This window comes from Phocoena sinus, chromosome 1 (assembly GCF_008692025.1).
Source record: "Phocoena sinus isolate mPhoSin1 chromosome 1, mPhoSin1.pri, whole genome shotgun sequence".
Lineage (NCBI taxonomy): Eukaryota > Metazoa > Chordata > Mammalia > Artiodactyla > Phocoenidae > Phocoena > Phocoena sinus.
Window position 1 is genome coordinate 38,515,587 of NC_045763.1, and position 20,430 is coordinate 38,536,016.

Genomic DNA, 20,430 nt, shown 5'->3' on the forward strand with positions numbered 1-20,430 from the left:
AGAACTTTTAAAATCTACTCTCTTAGCAACTTTCAAATATATAATACAGTATTGCTAACTATAGTCATCATGTTGTACATTATATCCCCAGGACTTATTTGTTTTATAACTGGAAGTTTGTACCTTTTAATCACCTTCACCCATTGCGCCCACCTTCCACACTCCCTGCCTCAGGTAACCACTACTCTGTTCTCTGTATCTACTAGCTCTTTCTTTCTTTTTTTTTTTTTTTTTTTTACATTTTGCATATAAGTGAGATCATACAGTATTTGTCTTTCTCTGTCTGACTTATTTCACTTAGCATAATGCCCTCAAGGTCCATCCATATTGTCTCAAATGGAAGAATTTCCTTCTCTTTTATGGCTCAGTAATATTCAGTTGTATACATATTCTGCATTTTCTTTATTTATTCATCTGTTGATGGGCACTTAGGTTGTTTCCATGTCTTGGCTATTGTAAATAATGCTGCAGTGATCGTGGGGGTGCAGATATCTTTTCAAAGTAAAGTTTTTGTTATCTTCAGGTAAATACCTAGAAGTAGAATTTCTGGATGATATGATAGTTCTATTTTTAATTTTTTGAGGAACCACCATACTGTTGTCCATAGTGGCTGCAGTAACTTATATTCTCACTGCATCTATTGAGTTCTTGATTTCAGTTATTATATTTTCCAGTTTTAGAATTTCCAGCTGATTATTTTAAAAAATTCTAGTTCTGTAGAAATTAGAAATGATAAAATTTTATGTCTTTTCATCTAACTTCTTGAACATACGCATGATTTTTTCAAATACTATGATAATTCTAGTATTTGGATCTCATGGGTCAGCTTCTATGATCTGTTTTTTCTCTTGGTTTTTGGTCATTTGCTTTTATCTCCTGGTATTAGTGATTTTTTTGTTAGAATGCCAGACATTTTGTGTGAAAAATTGCAGGGATAATCTGAGGCTCTAGATATCTTCCTCTAGAAAGGATTTGATTTTCCTAAGGCTGACAGTTAACATCAGAGCAGATCATCTTAATTCAGCCAGAAATTAGGCTGATTCAAAGCTGGAGTTTGTGAGGGCTGTTCTTTTTCCAGTTTACCTTTATATGTAGGGTATTTAATTTCAGCACTCTAGCTCAAGGCATGAGGTGTTTCTTTACTAGGACCCTCTACTCCTTGGTGTGGACTCTGAACTCCAGTTTTTGTCCCCACAGTTCTATAAGACTGCTGAAAGTTCTGTTCATCTTCTCAACCCCTTATTTGTCACAGTAGAGCTGAATGCGTCTGGCTTACCTACCTGTACTTTATCCTCTCTAGGATCTTAGCCCCTCAGTTCTTGGTTCTTTAGTAGATCTCTAATGATTTCAGATAGATATTTTAAATATTTTGTCAAGCATTTCTAATTGTTCCACCAGGAGTGTTGGTTTACAAGCTATTCTGCTTTTACTAGAAGTGTAAAGCCTGATTTTGTTTATTGTGAGCTTATGATCATTGCCTAGTTAATTAAAAGAGCCCTGGTTTAATCGTTGATTTTCATTCCTCCAGAAAGGAACCTGCATTTGCTTTGCTAGGTGTTTGGGGGATTGCTCAATCCAGGACCATTTATTGCTCTACAGGGGATTTTCTGGATCATGCAGGCATTATGAGTTTGAACCTCCTATCTGAGTGGTTACAAATTCTCAGGGAGACTTTTTTTTCTTTTTGCCTGGAGTTAAAGCCAAAACAGACAAATTCTCTTGTCTTCCGTTGTGTCTGATTTTTCTTTTTTTGGCTGTGCCACGTGGCATGTCGGATCTTAGTTCCCCATCCAGGGATTGAACCTGTGCCCCCTGCATTGGACGCACAGAGTCTTAACCACTGGACTGCCAGGGAAGTCCCATTGTGGCTGATTTTTTCCCCCCTAGTTCATACTTTGATTGAGCATGTAGCCCTTTAAGGATTTTGACTTTTCTGTGGATTTCCATTCCAATTCTGTGCCTCAAGTGCCCAGTTTTCTGCCCTCCAAGGCTTTGGGTTACTAGGGATTGATAAAAGATAGAAGGCACCTCCAATGGGCACATGAAAAGATGATCAACATTGCTAATTATTGGAGAAATGCAAATGAAAACTACAACGTGGGGACTTCCCTTGTGGCACAGTGGTTAAGAATCTGCCAGCTGGGACTTCCCTGGTGGTGCAGTGGTTAAGAATCCACCTGCCAATGCAGGGGACACGGGTTCAAGCCCCGGTCCAGGAAGATCCCACATGCCGGGGAGCAACTAAGCCCGTGCACCACAACTACTGAGCCTGTTCTCTAGAGCCTGCGAGCCACAACTACTGAGCCTGTGTGCCACAACTACTAAAACCCGTGCGCCTAGAGCCCGTGCTCTGCAACAAGAGAAGCCACGGCAGTGAGAAGCCCACACACCTCAATGAAGAGTAGCCTCCACTCACTGCAACTAGAGAAAGCCTGCGTGCAGCAATGAAGACCCAACGCAGCCAAAGATAGATAGATAAATAAATAAAAAGAATCCGCCTGCCAATGCAGGGGACATGGGTTCAATCCCTGGTCCAGGAAGATCCCACATGCCATGGAGCAACTAAGCCTGTGTGCCACAACTACTGAGCCTGCGCTCTAGAGCCTGTGAGTCACAACTACTGAGCCTGTGTGCCACAACTACTGAGCCTGTGCTCTAGAGCCTGTGAGTCACAACTACTGAGCCTGTGTGCCACAACTACTGAGGCCTGCATGCCTAGCACCTGTGCTCCGCAACAAAGAAGCCACCACAATGAGAAGCCCGTGCACTGCAATGAAGAGCAGCCCCCACTTGCTGCAGCTAGAGAAAGCCCACGTGCAGCAGTGAAGACCCAATGCAGCCAAAAATAAAAAATAAAAAAAATACTACAATGTGGTATCACCTCACATCAGTCAGAATGGCATTCATCAAAAAGTCTATAAATAATAAACACTGGGGCTTCCCTGGTGGCGCAGTGGTTGAGAATCTGCCTGCCAATGCAGGGGACACGGGTTCGAGCCCTGGTCTGGGAAGATCCCACGTGCCGCAGAGCAACTGGACCTGTGAGCCACAATTACTGAGCCTGCGCGTCTGGAGCCTGTGCTCCGCAGCAAGAGAGGCCGCGACAGTGAGAGGCCCGCGCACCGCGATGAAGAGTGGCCCCCGCTTGCCACAACTAGAGAAAGCCCTCACACAGAAACGAAGACCCAACACAGCCATAAATAAATAAATAAAAATATTTAAAAAAAAAAAAAAAAAAAAAAAAAAATAATAAACACTGGAGAGGGTGTGGAGAAAAGAGAACCCTCCTACACGGTTGGTGGGAATGTAAATTGGTACAGCCACTATGGAAAATGGTATGGAGGTTTCTCAGAAAACTAAAAATAGAGTTGCCATATGATGCAGCTATCCCACTCCTTGACATATGTCCAGATAAAACTATAATTCAAAGAGATACATGCACCCCCATGTTCATAGCAGTATTATTTACAAGGGCCAAGACTTGGAAGCAATCTAAATGTCTATTGACAGATGAATGGATAAAGAAGATGCAGTACATATATACAGTGGAATACTACTCAGCCACAAAAAAGAATGAAATAATGCCTTTTGCAGCAACATGGATGGACCTAGAGATTATCATACTAAATAAAGTAAGTCAGACAGAGACAAATATCACAGATCACTTACATGTGGAACCTAAAAAAAAGAAACGAATGAACTTATTTACAAAACAGAAACAGACTCACAGACATAGAAGACAAACTTATGGTTACCAGAGGGGAAGGGGGGAGGGATAAATTAGGAGTTTTAGGATTAGCAGGTACAAACTACTGTATATAAAACAGATAAACAACAAGGTCCTGGGAGTTCCCTGGTGGCCTAGTGGGAAGTGTGCTATAGGGAATATAGTTCCCTATAGCACAGGGAACTGTATTCAGTATCTTGTAATAAACTACAAAGAAAAGAATCTGAAAAATAATATATATAATATATACGTGTAAATATATATATTTACTGAATCACTTCACTGTATACCGGAAACTAATACAACATTGTAAGTCAACTATACTTCAATTAAAAAAGATAAAAAAAATAGAAGGCATTGACTTCAGCTCTGGAATCCCTCCCTGGATTTGTGCTCCTGGTTTTTCTTTGGCTTCTGAGGATTTCTCTAATTTTCTATGAGCTATGCATTTAAAAGTATTAAAAAAAAAAAATATATATATATATATATATTTTTGTGGTACGCGGGCCTCTCACTGTTGTGGCCTCTCCCGTTGCGGAGCACAGGCTCCGGACATGCAGGCTCAGCAGCCATGGCTCACGGGCCCAGCCGCTCCGCGGCATGTGGGATCTTCCCGGACTGGGGCACGAACCCACATCCCCTGCATCGGCAGGCGGACTCTCAACCACTGAGCCACCAGGGAAGCCCTTAAAAATATATTTTATGTTTAGATATTTTGTATCACAAGAGTTTCAAGATATCTAGTTTACTACGTTCCTGGAAACAGAAGGTATTAATTTCTTCTATCGTGTGGTTTCTAAACATTCCAGTGGCCCTTCTCTGAGCATTCCTATGCCCTTCTCTGAGCATTCCTATTTAGTTAATGTCTATTTTTCCTGTGGACGCTAGCCGCATCACATTTCTTGAGATACGACGTGACTAGAATGCAAGGTAGTCATTATTTCTCTTACTCTATATACACTGTATCAATTCATTCAGCCTAAGAGTACAGCAGGATATTGAACACTGGGTCATTACTAATTTACTCGGAATTTCTGCTTGACTGAAAATTTATAGATCTCTTCCACAGATGATTTTACTTCTTCTTTTAAATAAATTTTATTTAATTTATTTTTTAGCTGCATTGGGTCTTCATTGCTGCACACGGGCTTTCTCTAGTTGGGGCAAGCGGGGGCTACTCTTCATTGCGATGCACGTGCTTCTTATTGCGGTGTCTTCTCTTGTTGTAGAGCACGTGCTCTAGGCATGCGGGCTTCAGTAGTTGTGGCTCACAGGCTCTGGAGCGCAGGCTCAGTAGTTGTGGCGCACAGGCTTAGTTGCTCTGTGGCATGTGGGATCTTCCCAGACCAGGGCTGGAATGCATGTCCCCTGCACTGGCAGGTGGATTCTTATCTACTGCACCACTAGGGAAGTCCTGATTTTACTTTTTGAAATGTAAATACAGGACTGTTTTTTTGGGGGGATGGGTAGGTTTTTTGTTTTTTGGTCTTTAGTGCCCATCGCAGAGTAGGCTCTTAGTAAATAAATGAATAACTTTATTTGTTTATTTATTTTTGGCCACATTGCGCAGCTTGTGGGATCTTTGTTCCCTGATCAGGCATTGAACCCAGGCCCTCAGCAGTGAAAGCGTGGAGTCCTAACCACTGGACCACTGAGGAATTCCTCAATGAATGAATGACTTTCCATCTCTCACTTTAAAACTTTTCCATATTGGATATGACATTGTTTTAGCATAAGATAATTTTGAATCCTGATCCTGTTATTCAATATATTAGCTACCCTTTGGGTATTATATCATCTGTAAATTGGATGTTTTCATTCAAATAGCTAGGGACAGAGTCAAGGACAGAGTCCTGAAGCACTGAAGACTTCTTTTTAGGTTGATATCAATTACTTAATTCAGTTTTTTGTATGTTGGTTTTGGTTTTTTGCCTAGCCATGAGTATACTTAGATGTACTATTTTCCCACTGATTATTTCACAATTGTCCACCAGGTTAAAGTGAGAAGCTTTGTCAGATGCTCTGCAGTGGGGGGATGGGCTAGGGGAGCACTCTGCAGAACCCTCCAGGTTAGGGGCCTAAAACACCCCTGGCCTGAGGAAGAGGAGCCTGTAAGGAGCCCTAATACTTTACCCTTTAACACTCCTGGGCAGGTGCTGGTGGATGTGCCCTGTACAACAGACCGCCACTCCCTTCATGAGGAGGAGAACAACATCTTTCAGCGTTCAAGGAAGAAGGAGCGGCAGATGTTGCCTATGTTGCAGGTGCAGCTTCTTGCGTGAGTAATGGGTTTACAGAAACTCAGGACTTCGGGCCAGAGTGCTGTGGGGGGGTCTGGTCACCTGGGGGGCTTGGGGGCTAGAAGCTCTTGCCAAGACCATTACCTGTAGAAGGGTCTTCTGGCTGGGAATCTGCCTGGAGGAGACAATCATCATTGGATGGTCTTTCTCTGGGACATAAAGACTCTATGTGGAGATTGGTTCAAGATGGCGTAGAAGGATGTGCGCTCACTCCCTCTTGTGAGAGCACTGGAATCACAGCTAACTGATGAACAGTCATCAACAGGAAGACACTGGAACTCAACAAAAGAGATACACCACATCCAAAGACAAAAGAGAAGCCACAATGAGATGGTAGGAGGGGCGCAATCACAATAACATCAAATTCCATAACCGTTGGGTGAGTGACTCACAAACTGGAGTGAAGGTTCTGAGCCCTACGTCAGGCTTCCCAACCTGCGGATCTGGCAGTGGGAGGAGGAATTCCCAGAGAATCAGACTTGGAAGGCTAGTGGGATTTGATTGCAGGACTTTGACAGGACTGGGGGAAACAGACTACACTCTTGGAAGACACACACAAAGTATTGTGCGTATCAGGACCCAGGGAGAAGGAGCAGTGACCCCATAGGAGACTGAACCAGACCTACCTGCTAGTGTTGGAGGGTCTCCTGCAGAAGCGGCAGGGACAAGGACACTGGCAGCAGAGGTTCTGGGACGTACTCCTTGGCATGAGCCCTCCTGGAGCCCACCATTAGCCCCACCAAAGAGCCTCTAGGCTCCAGTGCTGGTCACCTCAGGCCAAACAACAAACAGGGAGGGAGCTCAGCCCCACCCATCAGCAGGCAAGCCGATTAAAGTTTTACTGAGCTCTGCCCACCAGAGCAACACCCAGCTCTACCCACCACCAATCCTTCCCATCAGAAAGCTTGCACAAGCCTCTTAGATAGCCTCATCTGCCAGAGGGCAGACAGCAGAAGCAAGAACTACAGTCCTGCAGCCTGTGGAACGAAAACCACATTCACAGAAACATAGACAAAATGAAAAGGTAGAGGACTATGAAGGAACAAGATAAAATCCCAGAAAAACAACTAAATGAAGTAGAGATAAACAACCTTCCAGAAAAAGAATTCAGAATAATGATAGTGAAGATAATCCAGGACCTCAGAAAAAGAATGGAGGCAAAGATTGAGAAGATGCAAGAAATGTTTAATAAAGACCTAGAAGAATTAAAGAACAAACAAACAGAGGTGAACAATACAATAACTGAAATGAAAAATACACCAGAAGAAATCAATAGCAGAATAACTGAGGCAGAAGAACAGATAAGTGATCTGGAAGACAGAATGGTGGAATTCACTACCACAGAACATGATAAAGAAAAAAGAATAGTAAGAAATGAAGACAGCCTAAGAGACCTCTGGGACAACATTAAACGCACCAACATTCGCATTATAGGGGTCCCAGAAGGAGTAGAGGGAGACAAAGGACCTGAGAAAATATTTGAAGAGATTATAGTTGAAAAATTCCCTAACATGGGAAAGGAAATAGCCACCCAAGTGCAGGTAGAGCAGAGAGTCCCAGGCAGGATAAACCCAAGGGGAAACATGCCGAGATACATAGTAATCAAATTGACAAAAATTAAAGACAAAGAAAAATTATTGAAAGCAACAAGGGAAAAATGACAAATAACATACAAGGGAACTCCCATAAGGTTAACAGCTAATTTCTAAGGAGAAACTCTACAAGCCTGAAGGGAGTGGCATGATATATTTAAAGTGATGAAAGGGAAGAACCTACAACCAAGATTACTCTACCTGGCAAGGATCTCATTCAGATTTGATGGAGAAATCAAACACTTTACAGACAAGCAAAAGCTAAGAGAATTCAGCACCACCAAACCAGCTCTACAACAAATGCTAAAGAAACTTCTCTAAGTGGGAGATACAGGAGAAGAAAAGGACCTACGAGAACAAACCCAGAATGATAAAGAAAATGGTAATAGGAACATACATATCAATAATTACCTTAAATGTGAATGGATTAAATGCTCCAACCAAAAGACACAGGCTCACTGAATGGATACAAAGACAAGACCCACATATATGCTGTCTACAAGAGACCCACTTCAGACCTAGGGACACATACAGATTGAAAGTGAGGGGATGGAAAAAGATATTCCATGCAAATGGAAATCAAAAGAAAGCTGGAGGGCTTCCCTGGTGGCGCAGTGGTTGAGAGTCTGCCTGCCGATGTAGGGGACACGGGTTCGTGCCCCGGTCCGGGAAGATCCCACGTGCCGGGGAGCGGCTGGTCCCGTGAGCCATGGCCGCTGAGCCTGCGCGTCCGGAGCCTGTGCTCCGCAACGGGAGAAGCCACAACAGTGAGAGGCCCGCGTACAGCAAAAAAAAAAAAAAAAAAAAAAAAAAAGAAAGCTGGAGTAGCAATACTCATATGAGATAAAATAGACTTTAAAATAAAGAATGTTATAAGATACAAGGAATGACACTACATAATGATCAAGGGATCAATCCAAGAAGATGATATAACAATTATAAATATATATGCACCCAACCTAGGAGCACCTCAATACATAAGGCAAGCGCTAACAGCTATAAAAGATGAACTCAACAGTAACACAATAATAGTGGGGGACTTTAACACCTCACTTACACCAATGGACAGATCATCCAGACAGAAAATTAAGGAAACACAAGCTTTAAATGACACAATAGACCAGATAGATTTAATTGATATTTATAGGACACTCCATCCATAAATAGCAGATTACACTTTCTTCTCAAGTGCACACGGAACATTCTCCATGATAGATGACATCTTGGGTCACAAATCAAGCCTTGGTAAATTTAAGAAAATTGAATCAAGCATCTTTTCCAACCACAGCGCTATGAGATTAGAAATAAATTACAGGGAAAAAAAACGTAAAAAACACAAACACATGGAGGCTAAACAATATGTTACTAAATAACCAAGAAATCACTGAAGAAATCAAAGAGGAAATCAAAAAATACCTAGAGACAAATGACAATGAAAACATGACGATCCAAACCTGTGGGATGCAGGAAAAGCAGTTCTGAGAAGGAAGTTTATAGCTGCACAGTCCTACCTCAAGAAACAAGAAAAGTCTCAAATAAACAATCTAACCTTACACCTAAAGGAACTAGAGAAAGAAGAACAAACAAAACCCAAGGTTAGTAGAAGGAAAGAAATCATGAAGATCAGAGCAGAAATAAATGAAATAGAAACAAAACAATAGCAAAGATCAATAAAACTAAAAGCTGGTTTTTTGAGAAGATAAACAAAATTGATAAACCATTAGCCAGACGCATCAAGAAAAAGAGGGAGAGGACTCAAATCAATAAAATTAGAAATGAAAAAGGAGAAGTTACAACAGACACTGCAGAAATACAAAGCATCCTAAGAGACTACTACGAGCAACTCTATGCCAATAAAATGGACAACCTGGAAGAAATGGACAAATTCTTAGAAAGGTATAACCTTCCAAGACTGAACCAGGAAGGAATAGAAAAACATGAACAGACCAATCACAAGTAATGAAATTGAAACTGTGATTAAAAATCCTCCAACAGGGACTTCCCTGGTGGTGCAGTGGTTAAGAATCTGCCTGCCAATGCAGGGGACATGAGTTTGAGCCCTGGTCTGGGAAGATCCCACATGCTGTGGAGCAACTAAGCCTGTGCACCATAACTACTGAGCCTGTGCTCTAGAGCCCACGAGCCACAGCTACTGAGCCTGTGTGCCACAACTACTGAAGCCTGCGCGCCTAAAGCCTGTGCTCTCCAACAAGAGAAGCCACCATAATGAGAAGCCTGTGAACTGCAATGAAGAGTAGCCCCCACTTGCCGCAACTAGAGAAAGCCCATGTGCAGCAATGAAGACCCAATGCAGCCAAAAAAATAAATAAAATAAAATTAATTAATTAAAAAAAAAACAAAAAACAAGTCCAGGACCAGATGGCTTCACAGGTGAATTCTATCAAACATTTAGAGAAGAGCTAACAGCTATCCTTCTCAAAGTCTTCCAAAAAATTGCAGAGGAAGGAACACTCCCAAACTCATTCTACAAGGCCACAATTACCCTGATACCAAAACCAGACAAAGATACTACAAAAAAAGAAAATTACAGACCAATATCACTGATGAATATAGATGCAAAAATCCTCAAAAAAATACTAGCAAACAGAATCCAACAACACATTAAAAGGATCATACACCATGATCAAGTGGGATTTATCCCAGGGATGCAAGGATTCTTCAATATATGCAAATCGATCAATGTGATACACTATATTAACAAATTGAAGAAGTAAAACCATATGATCATCTCCATAGATGCAGATAAAGCTTTTGACAAAATTCAACACCCATTTGTGATAAAAACTGTCCAGAAAGTGGGCATAGAGGGAACCTTCTTCAACATAATAAAGGCCATGTACCACAAACCCACAGCAAACATCATTCTCAATGGTGAAAAACTGAAAGCCTTTCCACTAAGATCAGGAATAAGACAAGGATGTCCACTCTCACCACTATTATTCAACATAGTTTTGGAAGTCCTAGCCACAGCAATCAGAGAAGAAAAAGAAATAAAGGAATCCAAATTGGAAAAGAAGAAGTAAAACTGTCACTGCAGATGACATGATACTTTACATAGATCATCCTAAAGATGTCACCAGAAAACTACTAGAGCTAATCAATGAATTTGGTAAAGTTGCAGGATACAAAATTCATGCACAGAAATCTCTTGCATTCCTATACACTAACAACGAAAGATCAGAAGGAGAAATTAAGGAGACAATCCCATTCACCATTGCAACAAAAAGAATAAAATACCTAGGAATAAACCTACCTAAGGAGGTAAAAGACCTGTACTCAGAAAACTATAAGACACTGATGAAAGAAACCAAAGATGACACAGGGAGAGATACACCATGTTCTTGGATTGGAAGAGTCAATATTGTGAAAATGACTATACTACCGAAAGCAATCTACAGATTCAATGCAATCCCTATCAAATTACCAATGGCATTTTTTACAGAACTAGAACAAAAAAATCTTAAAATTTGTATGGAGACACAAAAGACCCTGAATAGCCAAAGCAATCTTTTTTCTTGAGGGAAAAAAGCGGAGCTGGAGGAACCAGACTCCCTGACTCCAGACTATACTACAAAGCTACAGTAATCAAGAGAATATGGTACTGGCATAAAAGCAGAAATATAGATCAATGGAATAGTATAGAAAGCCCAGAGATAAACCCACGCACCTGTGGTCAACTAATCTATGACAAAGGAGGCAAGGATATACAATGGAGAAAAGACAGTGTCTTCAATAAGTGGTGCTGGGAAAACTGGACAGCTACATGTAAAAGAATGAAATTAGAACACTCCCTAATACCATACACAAAAATAAACTCAAAATCAATTAAAGACTTAAGTGTAAGGCCAAACACTATAAAACTCTTAGAGGGAAACATAGGAGGAACACTCTTTGACATAAATCACAGCAAGATCTTTTTGACCCACCTCCTAGAGTAATGAAAATAAAACCAAAAATAAACAAATGGGACCTAATGAAACTTAAAAGCTTTTGCACAGCAAAGGAAACTATAAACAAAACGAAAAGACAGCCCTCAGAATGGGAGAAAATATTTGCAAATGAATCAACAGACAAAGGATTAATCTCCAAAATATATAAACAGCTCATGCAGTTCAATGTTAAAAAAACAACCTAATCAAAAAATGGGCAGAAGACCTAAATAGAAATTTCTTCAAAGAAGACATACAGATGGCCAAGAGACACATGAAAAGCTGCTCCACATCACTAATTATTAGAGAAATGCAAATCAAAACTACAGTGAGGTATCACCTCACACCGGTCAGAATGGGCATTGTTAGAAAATCTACAAACAGCAAATGCTGGAGAGGATGTGGAGAAAAGGGAACCTTCTTGCACTGTTGGTGGGAATGTAAACTGATACAGCCACTATGGAGAACAGTATGGATGTTCATTAAAAAACTAAAAATAGAATTACCGTATGCCCCAGCAATCCCACTTCTGGGCATATACCCAGAGAAAACCATAATTCAAAAAGACACATGCACCCCAGTGTTCATTGCAGCACTATTTACAATAGCCAGGTCATGGAAGCAACCTAAATGCTGACAGATGAATGGATAAAGAAGATGTGATACATATATATACAATGGAGTATTAGCCATAAAAAGGATCAAAATTGGGTCATTTGTAGAGACATAGATGGACCTAGAGACTGTCATACAGAGTGAAGTAAGTCAGAAAGAGAAAAACAATATATGCGTATATTAACTCATATGTGTGGAATCTAGAAAAATGGCACAGGTGAACTGGTTTGCTAGGCAGAAATAGAGACACAGATGTAGAGAACAAACGTATGGACACCAAGTGGGGAAAGTGACGGGGAGGGTGGTGGTGGTGATGGGATGAATTGGGAGACTGGGATTGACATGTATACGCTAATATGTATAAAATAGATAACTAATAAGAACCTTCTGTATAAAAAATAAATAAACAAAATTCAAAAAGAAAAGAAAAGACTGTGTGGTAGGACATGCATAGCAGGATGGGCTGCACAGATTCACTTTTACCTCTATGCTAGTCCCCATGTCAGTGAGTAGCACAATTTTGAAAAATAATTACTGAGGTTAAGGCTCTGTAGAGCTGGGGTAGGGACTCAGTCCATGGGCAGCATCAGGGTTTGGTTTACAACCAGAGTCAAAGATCAGGGGACCATTTCAAAAGGACTTTTGGAGGAGAGCCCATGGAGTAAGGTTGGGTTGCTCTCAGCTTTGAGAACAACTTTCAGGTGGTGTCAGTGTGGAAGGCACTTCAGAGGCTAACACAGCTACCCATCCCACAATACACTCCCCTATCCTTCCAGCTTCTTCTGATGCGCTTCTACTTCTGGGAAGCTCACTAGTCACTGGTACTTTCTCTTTCTGGTTACAGGGCTGGACTCCTTGCCACCAAACCAGGAGGCCATGTTGTCTATTCCACCTGCTCACTCTCACACTTACAGAATGAGTATGTGGTGCAAGGCACCATCGAGCTCCTGGCCAATCAGTACGACATCAAGGTTCATGTGGAAGACCTGACTCACTTCCGAAAGCTTTTCATGGACACATTTTCTTTCTTCCCATCCTGCCAAGTTGGGGAGCTGGTAATCCCAAACCTCATGGCCAATTTTGGGCCTATGTACTTTTGCAAAATGTGTAGAATGACGTAGCATCACCCTGTTCCTGAAGTCCTGTTGTAAGAAGACAAAGGGTGTACTCTTGTGGAGACCAGTGGCAGAGATGCACTCTGGCCTATCTCCATCCCATTCATGTCTTTCTGTAGACAGTTTTCAGCAATAGGAAGTAAGAGTTTTTCTGTCCTGCTGTCCAGTTGTGGAGCATCAGCACATTTCTAACTCACTTATTACACCGCACTTCCAGCTCCTACTCCCCATCTCTGAGCCTGTGCTAAAGGTTCCTGCCCCATTAGGGGCTTAGGAGGAGGAACCAGTGAGCAGGGCCACTCTTTAAGCTGTAAACTTGGGAAGAAGCATTTAGCCAATAAAATTGTTGAAGCTACATGGAGCTGGGACTGTAGTTGGGGGGCCTCATGTCAGTCCAAGTAGTGTTAGTTCCTTTTGTACCCAGGTACCCAAAGCACAGGACCTCAGCCTGGTTACAGGCCTCTGGTTACAGAGCCCGTCTCACACTTGAGGTGAGTTCTGCATGATAAGTCTTGAGCAGCCGAAGGGCTTAAACAAGCCTACCAAGTTTCTCCATATGTCCCACGATCTAATTTAAGGAACAAGTAACTAAAATGTTAAGCCAGTGCATAATAATCTGCTTACTTACTTTGAGAAAGCTCTCTTGAGCTGAATAATTCCAGCCATTCCTCCTGCTGTCAACAGCACTGCTTCCCAAATGTGGCTGGGAAGAGGTCTAGTGGCTCCAGTGGCTCCTGTGCTCTAGAGCCTGTGAGCCACGGCTACTGAGCCCACGTGCTACAACTAGTGAAGCCCACGTGCCTAGAGCCCATGCTCCGCAACAAGAGAAGCCACCGCAATGAGAAGCCCGCGCACTGCAATGAAGGGTGCTGCAACTAGAGAAAGCCCGTGTGCAGCAGCAAAGACCCAACACAGCCAAAAATAAATTAATTTTAAAAAACGAAAAAAAAAATTAAAAAAAAAAGAATGTTCATAGTAGCCCTGGTCACAAAAGCAAACCCAAATGCCCATGAGAGTGGACAAATAAAATGGAATATTCACACAATGGAATACTATACAGGTGTCAAAAAAATGAGCTACAATAACACATAACAATATGAATGATTCTTAGCAAAAATATATTAAATGAAAAGTTTAGTCCCAAAGATTAGATGTAGCATGATGTCCTTTAAAAATAAAACTTTATTCTTTTTTGTTGTTATTTACATATGATATAATTTATCATTTTAAATGTACCATTTAAATGAATTTTGATAATTCATTATAGTAGTATAGCCATCATCACCATCAAAATATAGAAAATAATTCCATCTTCTAAAAAGTTTCCTTGTGCTCCTTTGCACTTAATCCCCTTCTCCCAATCCTGGTCCCAGGTAATCACTAATCTGCTTTCTGTCACTACAGTTTTGCCTATTCTAGAATTTCACATTATGGAAGAGGGAGTTGATTTACAGCTGGCTTGCAAAGGCTGTGTCTTTATCTGGATATCTGTTTTTTCACTCTTGGCCGAGGTAAGGGCATTGGTATTTCTAATGTGCTATTTAACTCTGAAGCTCCCCTGACTCCCAAGGTCACTTTCTTTGCTGATGGTTTACAGCTGGCCTAACTAATTACATGTGTGTGGCCTGACTACATGGCCAGAGTAGCATAAAAAGATCTGAGCTCTCCCACAGCCAAGATTCTCCACACAGATCATGGAGATTCAATCTAAAGATAGAGTACTTTGCTTCACATCCTTGCTAATACTTGGTATTATAAATTTTAAACTTCACATCCTGCCCCAATGCATTATGGCTTTGCTACTTCCTTCACCAAGACACAGTGTCTCTTTCCTCACCCCTTGAATCTGGGCTGACTGTATGATTTGCTTTGACCAGTTAAATTTGGTGGAATGAATGTTGTGTAAATTCTAAGCTTAGGCCTCAAGAGGCCTTGCAGCTTTCACTCTCACCTTGGAACTTTTCTACTGCCATGTGAAGAAGCCTAGGCTAGCTGCTGGAGACATGTGATGGACACCAAGCTAAGACCTTCTAACCTCAATTAAGTGGTTAAATGACCCAAACTGCATGAGTGACTCCAGTCAAGACTAGCTTAGCTTGCTGATTCCCAGAATCATGAGTAAATAAAATGGTTGTTTTTAAAGCGCTGAGTTTTGGGGGTGGTTTGTTACACAGCAACAAATAATTGACACGTGTGGAAAACCTAAATCTGACTGTCATTTACCTGCTTACAATCCTTTGTTCTCTCTGCATTGCCTGCAGGATCAAGTCCAAACTCTGCCCTGGCCCCTGGTTGTTGATTCTATCTCTGCTATCCCCCAGTGCTCCCTTCTCTCACAAGTTCTTTGTGTATCCCAAGCATAACCTGTCCCCTGGTGCCTCTGTATCATGACACATTGTTTTCTCTGTCTAAATGCCCTTTTCTCTCTGTTCGTGCTAGCCCAGATTTCCACCGCCTCCAGGAAGCTTTCTCTGATTTTCTAAAGCAGACTGCATTGTTCCCTTTTCTGTGCTTCCCCAGCCCTCTGTATATATTATGAATATAACACTTCCCTTGTGTGCTTTCTCTCCTCACCCCATCCCCAAACTGAGAATTATTCGGGGCAGGAAGCTAGTATCTTGCATCTCTAACCCCCCAGCACCAATGTGTTTGGTACATAAAAGGCATGAGTAGAGACTTGAGTATCTCATATGTGCTAGGCCTCATCCAAGATACTAGAGAGAGGGGTGATCAGAATGGACAAGGTCTTTGTTCTCAAGGGATGTACAATCTAGTGGGCAAGAAAGATAAGAAATTACAGATGAATTACAACTAAGTTACAGGTGAGCAAAGTACTGAGAGAAGTGTACAGTGCGTATACCTGGGAGACCTAACGTAGCCTGGAGGAAGACATGTTCAGACAGACCTGGGAATGAGGAGGCGGTAGATTAGTGAGGCAGAGGAGGAGGGTGTGTGTGTGTGAGGGCTGTCCTCCAGCAGAGGTAACAGGCTGTGTGACTGAAGCTCCTGAGGCTGGAGAGATAGACTCCGGGCCCTGAAAGAGGTCTAGTATGTTGCAGTACAGAGAGAAGGGGACGCTTGTGAAATATGAGGTCAGAGAACAGGCGGAAGTCAACCGCACCAGGGCTGGCAGGCTCTGAAGGAGTGAGTACTTGGAGTAATTGGAAGCCAGTGCAGGAGTTTTAAGCTGGAAAGTGACCTGATCAGATTTCCATGGGCCTCCCGCTGGGAGTATGGTTATCAATAGTATTTGCTGAATGAGGAAGTTAAATAACTGATTCAACAGAAAATGCTTCTGAAGGTCAGTCCAATACTTAAGCTTCCTCAGCCCTCCCCTGTCTGAGTAAAGGGAGCTGTTGAATTCCCTGCTGTTCAGACTGAAGTTTGAGGTGACCCACTAGGAGGCACACTGGCAAAGTCAGGTGTACCTGGGAGGGTGACCAGGATGGAGAGGAAACTGAAAGTTCCATCCTGGGAAGAAGAACTGGGAGCATTAAGCCAGGAGACAGCTGTTCTCTTGCTCTCTGTACATTCCCTGCTCAACCAGTGCCTGCTTCACCTGCACCCTACTCACCTGACTGACCTTCCTACATGCTTGCCCCAGGCCCCAGCTAATGATTGTTCTAACTTTAGCCACCGTGATCGCTTATCATACGGGTAGTGAGAGGTGTGCCCTTCTGCTGGTTTCCCTGGTAACCAATAAGCCAACCTAACATCAATTCCCCCTATAACTGGTAACCTACACCTACCCCTGGGAGTGAAGACTGCCACCAAGTCTGGCCCCGCCAAGTCCAACCCCGCTACAGAGGGGTTTCGCTCCAGGACCTTGCACAGACATGTAAGCTCCCTCTATCCATTAAACCGCTGATGTCTCTGTTGCTGAAAGAGAGAGAGAGAGAATGAGAGAGAGAGGAGAGAGAGAGAGAATGAGAGATGCCTGTATCTAAATAGGACTGTTCTGAGGCAGGGGGTGCAGGTGTGTTTTGAGTGTCTCCAGAGTCAGTAGTGCTGGGGTCAGTAGAAGAAAGTTGTAGTGAGCCAGATTGCAGATCAATAGAAAACCTTTAAACTAGTGCTTTCTGGACTGTGGTTCACAACCATAATTCATTCGTGGTCATGGAATCAATTTTGTGCGTATGGTAGGCATTAGGATTTTTCAGAGATAGCTAGTTAGTTACTTCTCTTCCTGAAGGAAAGGTTACTCCTCTTCCTCAGAAGAGTTGCCTTCCCCACTGCCTCTGTAGTTGGGCATGGCTATGTGACTTGCTTTATGAAATATTAGTAGAAGTGGTGTCTTTCTTCCACATTTCTGGATGGAAGTGTTGAGAGTGAACATCAGGTTTGCCATGTCATTCCCACTACAGTGACCATGGAAACATATGTTGAGATGGAACTTACATCAGCCTGAGTGCCCAAGTGACTTTGTTGAGCAGAACCCCCTGTGGACCTGCATTAGACATGGGGCGAGAGTGAAAAATAACTGCCATGTTCAGCCTCTGAGAGTTTGTGTTGTTACTGAAGTATAACTTGGTCTCTCTCTCTTTTCTCCTTTTTTTTTTTTTTTTTGGCTGTGAGGCTTGCGGGAACTTAGTTCCCCCACCAGGGATTGAACCCGGGGCCTCAGCAGTGAAACCATGGAGTCCTAACTACTGGACCGCCAGGGAAGTCCCTACCTTGGTCTCTTTTGACCTATCCAGCGGGCATGGATCAGCTCCTTATTTTTTTTCTTATTGATTTTTTTTAAAATCAAAGTATAGTTGATTTACGATCTTGTGTTAGTTTCACGTATACAGCAAAGTGATTCAGATATATATATATATACACACATATGTACATAATACTTTTTTTGATTATTTTTCATTATAGGTTATTACAAGATATTGAATATAGTTTCCTGTACTATACAGTAAATCCTTGTTGCTTATCTATTTTATGTATATTTTTAATAAAAGAGAATAGAATAGAAAATATCAGATGCAAACCAATCTATAGTGACAGCAGATCAGTGGTTGCCTAGGGAAGGCTAGATTACACAGGACCATGAGGAAACTTTTGGGGATGATAGATGTCTTGATGGTGGTAATGATTTTACATGTATATACATATGTAAAAAACTCATGGTACTGTATACTTTAAATATGTGCAGCTTATTGTGCACCAGTTATATCTCAAAGCTATAAGATATATGCATAGAAAACAACACATTTTAAAAGATCATATACAAACAAAAAGATAGGCTTAAACAAATTATGAGTTGCTTATGGGTGGAGGGAGGATAAGATTGGGGAGCAAAGATAAAAAATAAACAGATAGGGCTTCCCTGGTGGTGCAGTGGTTGAGAGTCCGCCTGCCGATGCAGGGGACATGGGTTCGTGCCCCGGTCCGGGAAGATCCCACATACCGCGGAGCGGCTGGGCCCGTGAGCCATGGCCGCTGAGCCTGCGCGTCCGGAGCCTGTGCTCCGCAACGGGAGAGGCCACAACAGTGAGAGGCCCGCGTACCGCAAAAAAAAAACAAAAACAAACAAACAAAACTCAGATAATATATGAGAGGGGCTTGGATGGATTAATGATGATAATGTCCTGTGAACTGAGGGGTATGATGAATTCAATCCCTCTGCACCTGATTGGATAAATGGATGAATGAACAAACTATTAGTCAAGAAAGGTGGCTGGTGGTATGCCTTCTTGAGTTGTGTTGGTCTTACCTCCCAGGAGGCTTTTCCCCTGACTCAAGAGTGTTGACTGGTCAGGAGATGGAATGTGACCAAGAAGTGGGCAGGTAGGCTGGGACTCCTACAATGTCGCTGTCCCTTTCTCTTTTTTCCCTTCCTTGTCTGTTCTAGGGGACCAGAGTCATACAGTTCCTCTTTGTTCTGTTCCTCGCAAGCCCTGATTCCCTTAGTGGTTGCCCTTCCCAAACTGGGGCACTTCATTTAGAGAGTATTTCATCAGACTCGAACCTGGACTGTTATTTTATTTATTGAAGGCGGCAGGGAACAGCCCCAAAGTCACAGCAGTTCCAAAACAGTACTCTGTATATTCCCAAGACTGTCCTCACTGCCCATTCCTGCTTGGACCTTCCCCAGGCCTTTCTTGGGGAAGACCCTGGCTCCCTCTGGTGTCTTAGACTGCTTCTCCTTTTCCTTCAATTTGATATCACCTGCTTTCTATCTTCTAAGAATCTTACTTTTTTGGGGGTTGGTTTGTTTACCAATAATGCCTCTGTTATTCTTTTTGTTGTTGTTATTCTTTTAAAAATATGTTCTTCTGTTATTTTAATGAAGAAGGTAAATGCTTTATCTGCAAAATACATGTGCATCATCTGCCATCTGGAACCTGAGGCCTCTGAATTGGGTCTTGAAGGATCAATAGAAGTTTACCAGGCAGTGTGTGTTGCAGGGTTGGGGTGAAGATTTTGGAGGAACATCGGACATTAGAGGCCAAGGGAAGTGTGTTCAAAGGCACAGAATAATACTGGGACCTAACGTGTTTGAGGAAGGCCGAGAAATGAGTTAGGACCTTCCTTTGTACATGTGCTCATTCTGACAGTCTGCCAGAGTCGTTAGACACTGAGTTTGAACCCTACCCGTGTGTTCACCCAACTTACAGAACCAGATGAGGGCATCCGCTAGAACTGTGGGCTCTGTCTCTCTTAGATGACCCTGTTTGTGAAGGAAGTTGTAAGCAGGTTGTCGCCAGCTTGAGCAGAAGCCAGAGAGCTTGGTAGCTGAATATCTAGACTGTCAGCATAGTGACATCAGAGTCACTGAGGACAATGGCCCCACACCTTCTGGTTTCAAAGGGATTCACCTTGGTAGAGTCAGGAATTGCAAAAATTCCAGTCCTAGAGAGCCAAGGGCAAGAGGCCTCTTTGGGATGTATCAGGATTCAGTAGCAGGCAGCCCAAGAGAGAAGGACCAGAGTCACCTGAGGGAACCTTGGGAGGGTAGATTTGTTTTAGACACGAAGAAGTTCTGTCTACCTCTAGTCAAAATTCTGAATGTCCCTCAAAGGTATACTGGTTTTACAAAAGCCATCCTCACTTTGCAGAATGGTTCCCCAGATGAGTTCTTTAAATAAGATAGATTTATGTTAAGATTTGATTTATACACAACCTACCAAGAATATA

The 20,430-nt window shown here is 42.3% G+C and overlaps 1 protein-coding gene across 1 annotated transcript in view; it reads left to right on the plus strand.

Moving 5' to 3' along the window:
- NSUN4 (NOP2/Sun RNA methyltransferase 4) overlaps window positions 1-14,504 on the plus strand; it is a 35,582-nt gene extending 21,078 nt beyond the window's left edge. Inside the window, exons 5-6 of the mRNA XM_032635925.1 lie at window positions 5,881-6,005; window positions 13,029-14,504. Coding sequence (XP_032491816.1) covers window positions 5,881-6,005; window positions 13,029-13,305 — 402 coding nt within the window. The 3' untranslated portion in view covers window positions 13,306-14,504. The remainder of the gene's footprint in view (window positions 1-5,880; window positions 6,006-13,028) is intronic.
- The last annotated feature ends 5,926 nt before the right edge of the window (window positions 14,505-20,430 follow it).